The sequence below is a fragment of the Gavialis gangeticus genome, unplaced genomic scaffold (assembly GCF_001723915.1).
Source record: "Gavialis gangeticus isolate Ggan-Ray unplaced genomic scaffold, GavGan_comp1, whole genome shotgun sequence".
NCBI classification, from domain to species: Eukaryota; Metazoa; Chordata; order Crocodylia; family Gavialidae; genus Gavialis; species Gavialis gangeticus.
Genome location: NW_017729027.1, coordinates 33,561,002 through 33,569,136, shown reverse-complemented (window position 1 = coordinate 33,569,136; position 8,135 = coordinate 33,561,002). Strand labels below are relative to the sequence as shown.

The window sequence follows — 8,135 nt, the reverse complement described above, 5'->3', positions numbered from 1 at the left end:
CAGCAGGGGAAAGGGCAAGTAAGGTGGTCATATTAAACGTGTAGCCTAGTGGTTACACATTAGTGTAACATGAACTGGGTAGCACAGTTCAGAGACATGTAGGCTGGAGGGGCGTAACTTCTAAGACTCAAGAGTGCTTAAAAACTATGTGTTTAATGTGTGGACAATCCAAGGGTTAAGAGCTTCAGGAGCCACCCAAAATGAATATGTAACAAGGCCTGAATATGCATGATAAAATGTGGTACAACAAACTGAGGTTTTAACCTCATCAAGCTTATACATGTCTAGCAACAGAGCTAACAGGATTTGAAAAGAAAACCTATCAAAGGTCCACCTCAGCCACTTCTGCCAGACGCTGGAGGGCACTTCATATAGCTGTATTAGTGGAACACTAAATAACAGGGTGAACTGCTAATTATGAGCAACATCTATTCTCCTTCCAAAGCCACTGTGTACCCTGACCTGCAGAGAGCCCTGGGACTCCACTATCCATGAAAGATGCTCCTGTACGCAGTGCCAACTTTCTTACAGACTGCTGTGGCAGTACAGCATGCAATGTCAATATTGTAAATAGGATGCACTGGAATTACACTTCAGTGTGCTGTGATCAGGCTGACACACTGGCAATAAGTGAGGAGAGAGCTGCAAGAGGCCAGATAAAAGCACAGAGAGAGTAGGTATTATGGTACTGGGTAGAGGACATACCTAAGCTAAATGAACTAAAGTCTAGAACTACCTTAGGTATCTCTTAAATTTTAAATTGTAGAGCTATCTAGAAACAGAAGCACAGAGCTTTGTGCAGGCTAGAAGCGGTCAGAGGAAATTCTTGATGGATAACAAATGCTCCTGGTCCCTACCTAGGTTATTTCATGCAAGGAAACCATTTGACTCTGTACTAGAATTATGCTGACAATGGCAGCGCCGTATGGCCATAATCGCAATCAAGGTTCCTTTGCTATAGTTAGGATAAAAACACTGAGTTTACAATCTAAAATACACAAGGTTGAGCTACAGTAATAGATGAAAATCTTACAGGCAACCCCCACTTAGGACTCTTAACTGGTTCCTGGAAAAACTGAGCATTAAGCAAAACAAGTGTTAAATGAAACCAAAAGTATTTGATGACCAAAGATGGCGACTGCAATTGTTTTTAATGACCCAAGATGGTGACCGTGAGCATTATAACAGGACTCGCTGAGTGCTAAGTGAAATCGGGTATCAACTGAAAATGAGTGTTATAGTGAAATAGCACCATGTGAAACAGCGTTATGCGGGAGTTGCCTGTATAATAAACAGAATGTCACCAGTTCATAACCTGCTAATTATAAGGAGAATGTCATCCTTTATTTGTTGTATTGTCAATGCAAAGGGATATACTATGAAAACTTGATTTTTCAAGGTTCTGTCATGAAGAGCATACTTTCATATAGCTCTTGATTGTTCATATTGCAAGTGCCTTAATGTACATTTGAAAATCCTTTATTTCTGTCTCCAATTTCTCTTCTCTTGACCCTATTTTAAAGTGATCAACAGCTCATGGAAAACAGTTTAAATATCCTGGGGAAAAATATGTCAAATATAACCGGAAAAATATTTTCAGATTGATTCAGCCCTCTGAGGGCAAGGAGATACCTCTAAATAGTTGAATGCATGCATTTCTAGGTCTTGTACTGTATGCTTGAATGTACTTTCTCCAAAGAAACATAAGAGTAAAATACCGCTTGGAGGGTCTACTGGGTTTTTTTTTTTCTCTTCACTGAGCAGTGCGTCTCTTCAGCAGTTTATAAATAACTAATGAATAATAGTGCAAGGGTTCAAAGACTACTCATTATCTTTTTTTCAGTACCCAGCACTGTATTTGTAGCTAGTTCTCTTTCAGGCAGACTCAGAGTGGGACGTCTGTGGTACACGAATACTTAAAAGTGGTTTTAAAAATGCCTTATGTGTTTTAAGCAGGCATGAGTTGTTGGCAAAAGTGATGTGCAGATTTGCCGAAGATTCACCGCTCTGGTGTAAGCCTGTATTCATAGTACTAAAAAGTGTGACTTAACATACTTGTCTGGTATTCTGCTATAAAAATTACCAGCAAACCTGACTAACCTATTTTTAGCATCAGACAAGTGTCTTACCTAAATGACAGGCTGAAAATATATTGTTTGCTATAACAGTAGCTATTCAGTAATCTAAGCCGAAAATCTAAACTACAAAATGTTACTAATCGATAGCTAACATACACTGCCATGTCCTACAAAGAGACTCTAAATAAAGGATCAAATCTTGTTTGCTGTATTCATGTGACTAGTCCCACTGGAGCTATACTTCTTTCTAGTAAAGATAAAACTCCCAGGAAACTATAACCTTCCATAGGTTGTATGGGGGACCAATATATGGTTTCAGATAGACCACTCAGAGGCATGTGCCCCAAAATGGTTACGATACATGATTATAACTAAATAAGTATTAGATAATACTTCAAGGTGTCTCATGACACATGCAGACATTTCTGCAGCAAATACATGTTTTTAGCACAGCTTTTTTTTTAGTCAAATACCTTCTATTTCAACACTAGGGAAATCATGGAGACCTAAATCTATTATATTTTGCTCAAAATGGAAAAACTTCAATAGGCTTCAGCCCTTTGGGCTATACCTATCCAGCATTATGGGGACACACATGTCTAAAGGCCCCTGGCTAGACTCCTACAAACTTATGCTCTCCAGCCTGGGGGCAATAAAGGCTGCTCCTTTGCCTTCCCCCAACCCCATGGGTAAAAACACTGACAGTCTGCCCACTTTCTTGCCCAGGAATGGGGACTAGGCAAGATTTCCCCCTTCCCCAGCATGGGAGAAGGGAGGCTCTTTGACAATTGCTGTTCTGGAGTAGCATATCTGAGCCCCTGCCACAGAAGCAGCCCTCTGCTACTGCCACCGTGGGGGCAGAAGCTCTGGTCTCTCCCGCTGTGGTAGTACACCTGGCTCCCCAGCACAGCTGCAGTTCCACCACTATTCTGGTGTCCCCCTGCCCCACCCCTGGTTATGCAAATAACAAAGAGCTCATACAACTACTTATAATTGTCCACGTTACAAAATGTAGCCCTACAGAGAAGTTTGAATACTAGCTGTCTGTAGCACTGAAAGGGCATATATAGAGCTATAAATACATGTGCCCAAGGCCTTAGTTTAGCATTTAACAAAGATTTTTATCTATTTGCAAGATTACTGACCAGAACAAAAATAGGTAACCAGGTCCTGTCCTAATCATGAGGCTGACCAAAAGATTATGAGATTTGAAGAACAATAATTTGGGCTTGTTTTATTTGCCTTCTGATTTTTGTGCCATTAGGCTCCATAGTCATGTCCCCATGAGCAGGGGCATGCAATTGCTTTGGGGGAAAAAAAGCAGCAACACAAATTCATACTGCTACTTTTTGCCCCAGCACACACCCCTGCACATGGGATTAGTGCAGAGAAAAATGCTCCAGGTAGAGTGCTGGAGTCTGGGGACAGCAGCCTTACCTGGGGTCCTGGGGATCTCCCGGGGCTCCAGCAGTGGCCATCCAGGCGCATGGAGCCTGGCTGGCAGCCTGAGCGTGGCTCTGGCTGGTCAGGCTCCAGTTCTGGGTGGCGCACACTGCTGCCATGTGCATTACTCCACTTTTTTTCAGAGCACTTTTTTTTTTTTATACCAGATTTCCCAGCATCTAAATTTGGCTCCATGCTGCAAATATGCATGAGGTATGTTTTGCACACACCTCAAAAGCCTTTGAGGTGCATGCAAAATGCATGTATGCACATGTTCAAGTTTGTTCTGAAAGCATGAGGATTATAAACTCACTTTTAGAAAAAATAATTAAAAGTGAGATTTGACAAAACTACCAAGTCAAACATAGCTGTTTAAGTGATAAATACTAGATACTTAAACGTAAGTTTACTTTATCAAAGCTTTTTAAAAGTAACAGCTATACAATGGAACTTGCTTGATTGGGCCCAATTCTAAAGTACTTAAGGTAAATGCTGCATTTCCATGACACCTAAGGCACCCACTGAAGCCAGAAACTGATTAATCAAATTTATTTGAAGTACTAAATATACATGATAAATAAAAAATGTATCCTAGTTGAGTTTAACTGGCTTTTTGGAATCTGAAAGAATGCAGAATCAAACCCCAAATAATTTATTCTATATTCGTTTCTCAGAAGCAGCAAAGAATCATGTAGCTAGGATTGTAGCATGAAACAAAGCCTGACCTTGCACTCAGGTAGTATATACATTCTCAATGCATGATAGCCTATAAAAAATTATTTCATTTTTTAAACATTTACAGTTTTACTGATGTTTCTCATGGTGAATTCATGTCCTTTTCAAACTGGTAGGACAGTGGAAACTTGGAGGCCACTATATTAATTTAAATAATTATGACAACCAGAAAAACAAACAAGTCAAAAACCACTACTACAGACAACTGAAAAATCAGCTTAAAGTGGATATAAACGGTTGAGCCTTGGGGGGGGAAGAAGCATCTGTTTTATCTTATACCTTCACGTATCTTTCTCTCCTGCTATGATTCTGTTTTTCTATCCCACTGACATAAAAATTACAACAATTTATATTCATGTTACTTACACCAAAGTTATCTTTTACGTTAGCCAAATCTCTAAATTTGTTCTACAACAAACTGACATTTTCTGGGTGCATGCACACGTACTACGTTGACTTAAGCCATGTCGGAGCGTACATACATGCAGCTCCTTCACATGGTGGCTGCCATCTTTTGAGCTAAATTGACTTAACTAATGTGACTAAGATAATAGACATCTGTGGTGTACTACCTTGCACTGCATTTAAGTCAACTGTTCTCCATGTACATGTGTATGTTCTGACAGTTAAGTTGACTTAACTCTTTTAAGTCAGCTAAACTGTCAGAAAGTTAGTACATGTACATGCACCCAGTCTGTATAACATTTGCAAAACATCCTTGTATACTGTAAATACATTCAAACCATGGATGTAATCACATCCCCCAAAGAACATGCTATTCTTTGATTAAATAACTCAGTGGAATGCAGAATAACTGTTCAAAATTAGAGTTTTACCTTCTATAAATCAAAGATATGATTACCATTACATTACAGTGTGGCACCCTCATCATTTTTTAATCTGAGGTCAATTTTTCAGTACTCAAGGAAACAAGGGATTAATAGTACTTGCCAGAGACAGTCATAATATAGGCATGTACCAAGAAAACTACAGCTCTGATAATGCACTTCAATCCTGAATTGGAACACCCGTGTGTTTCCAAATATCTCTCTCTTGTGGCAGATAGCCAATCATGAAGAAATTGCCCATAGTTCTGTAGGTAAGGCAATTATCATTTCTCTAAAGATTACAGTTAGACTGCTAAATGTATCTTTCTGTGATGCAAGTCACTTTTGAGCTTGATTTCAGAGATGAATATCTAATCTATAAACTCACTCTAGTATTTGCTATAAATTCTTTTTGTCATCATCTTAGTATACTAGGAAAGTGTATATAAAGCCATGTTTGAAAAAAGACCCCATGCTGAACTAGAAGCAGCTGACATGTAACTTTTTACTATAGCAGTAAACTATAAATTCCAGCTTTCCAAACACAATTCTTTGCCTTTTTGAAAACTGACAATCCATTTTAGTCCCAGTGGGAGCACTGGTTCACCCAGTGAAAATCCCCAGCCTCAGCTGCAGCCAACACCCAGTGTTTCTGTGAAATGCAAAAAAAATGAAAACAACCAGCAACTGGAGAGGAAAAAAATTCTTTTGCGGCTCCATGTGGCAACCAGGAAAGCCCAGAAGCATGGAAATACCCATAGCAGAGCATAGGGATAGCTAGCCTGGATGAAAGAAGCCAAATGAAAACTGTGTCTATCAGTTCAAAGTATATTATATACATTATGCTTTAATGCACAAGCAATGATCCTGTTGCACTAGAAGTAAAAGGGAACAGATATAGTCCAGCTCAACTGTCAGCCTCCAGGGCCTTGTCATCCAGCTTGCAGGGCTCCCTACAAGTCTGGCAGAGAAGTAGTGGCAGCATTAATTGCTGCAGCTCTGGGAGCTATTAATGCTGCCACTGCTCCCCTTCTGCCAAATTTCCAGACCCATGGAGAGCCCCAGGGGCCAGATGACAGAGCCGTATGCACCCGATTGTGCTGGCATGCAGGGATGAGTCCTGGTCAGCCCTGTGCGCTGACCCCATGGTGAATCCAGCTCATGGACTGACCCCACCCACAGGATCTGGCCCACAAACCAGGTCCGTGACATTCATTCAGCACACGGACCCAAAAGGTTGAGCACCACTGTGACAGTCTAAAGAAAAGAGGCCTCTCCCACTGTATTCCCGGATGGCCTTCCTTTGGAGACATCGGGCAGCATTTTCTAAAGTGCCTGACTGTCTTAGGGGCTTAATTAAAAGGGACCCTGTTACAAACTAAGTCACTCTGATACTTTGAAAAATTTAACCTATAGCCTTAATTTTCAAGGGACCATTTAAACACTATTAAGTAAAAAGTGGAGGAAAAAGTCAACCCACTGTAACACCAATTCCGTGGCTCCAAAAGAACTAATAGACAAGAGAAGGAGACCTATTAATTTCCTTACATCTGTAGCAGGAACCTAGGCAGGGAAGTATTCTAGGCAGAAGCTTTGCAGTGAAACATTGAAATAGAGAAGCCTTTGGAATAACGCTACTATTAATTAAATACTAAAAAAACGCTCCTTTTGGAGGGCTTAGAAGAAAGCAACTCTATGATTTCTCACCTCTGACTCATGAGATTTATAATTATAGTGGACTGAAAAGGAAATGTTTGTTTATCCTAACTTGAAGTAATGACCCTTGGGGGTTCCCCAACTATCATATGAGTGCTCAAGCCATGCAGACAACTTTGAAAAAGCAAGCAGGCAAACAGAGGTGAGGACTGACAGCAAAGCAAGCAAATGGAAGCCATGCTGCCTCAAAATGTAACAGTCCTGCCTACCTCTACAGTGCTGGCCTGAACTGTTTTGGGTTGACAAGTAAAATAAGCAACAATCTTAGTAAAGCAAGCAGTTGTTTCAGCAGTAATCAAAAATAACATGTCAGTTAGCCTAAGTATCAAAGAAAAAGTGCCATTTTCTGAGAGACGCCTCCAGAAGACATTACGACTGGCATGCAAAATAAAAAAAAAAGTTTGCAAGCAATTTTATTATTTAGCCAACAAAAAACCAAAAAGCAAAAGACTTTCACAATATGTACTCAGGTAAGAGAACAACGTCTGACCTTGAAATTGCGCGCTAAATAAATTACCTCAGAACGAAAGTGGTGAGTTCTCATGACAGCATCTGGAAGGAAAAGAGAGAGGGAGAGATTTGATGTGGCTCAGGGTCAGTCGCTGAAGTTGCGTGGGGGGGGTGAATCTCTTGGGGGCTTTGCGCAACCCCTTGAATGCGGGCCCAGGCTGCACAGCAGCGTCGGCCTTTATCTGGAATTCATGGGCTAGAAGTTGATGGCAAAGTTCAGGTTGAGAAATCAAGGGGGTTTCTAGTCCTTCACTTTCCCCCCGTCTAGCTGGGATTTGGCAAGGGATGGGTGGAGACTAGGCTGCCGCAGTCCTGGGCTCGGAAAAGCCTCTGCCCTGACACAGCCAGGCTTGGGAGCCCTCTTCGTAGATGCTGCCCTCCTGTTTGTTACAAGGCAAATCCTGGGCGGAAAACGAGCCCGCTGGGGATGCGGAGAGGGGGTGTCCCCCTCCCTCTCCCAGCTCAGGAGCGAAGCCCCTGCAGCCCTCACCTCGGCTCCTCGAGCGCCCCGAGAAGACGGATTTGATCGGATGCCTGCCCTTCTGGAGCCGGCGGTGCCAGCAGCAGAAGAACAAAATCGTGGCGATGGTGCCCAGCAGCAGCAGGAGCAAGAAGAGGGCGCATTGGATGCTGTACGGTCTCAGCAAGACCAGGAAAGCTGCGGCGATCATGGTGAGCGCGGGGCGGCGGGGGGCTCGCGGAGGAGAGCGCAGCCCCGGGCGCCGTGACTCAGCAGCGGGCGCCGGCGGCGGCCGGGGGGCTTCTCCTCCCGCAAGAGCGCGGCTGGCTCAGCACCCGGCTGCAGGCAGTCCTGCGCCGAGGCGCC

General features: G+C 42.5%; 1 protein-coding gene across 9 annotated transcripts in view; it reads right to left on the bottom strand.

Moving 5' to 3' along the window:
- Positions 1–8,106, bottom strand: part of DST (dystonin) — a 569,390-nt gene extending 561,284 nt beyond the window's left edge. For 2 of the 9 annotated variants that reach the window (XM_019520527.1, XM_019520528.1), the window contains exons 1-2: positions 7,800–8,106; positions 7,290–7,351 (exon numbers count right to left, since the gene is read on the bottom strand). In XM_019520527.1, the coding sequence (XP_019376072.1) occupies positions 7,290–7,351; positions 7,800–7,980 (243 nt within the window). In that variant the 5' untranslated portion in view covers positions 7,981–8,106. The remainder of the gene's footprint in view (positions 1–7,289; positions 7,352–7,799) is intronic. The other 7 variants (XM_019520523.1, XM_019520524.1, XM_019520525.1 and 4 more) reach the window with 5 other exon arrangements.
- Between the last annotated feature and the right edge of the window lie 29 nt (positions 8,107–8,135).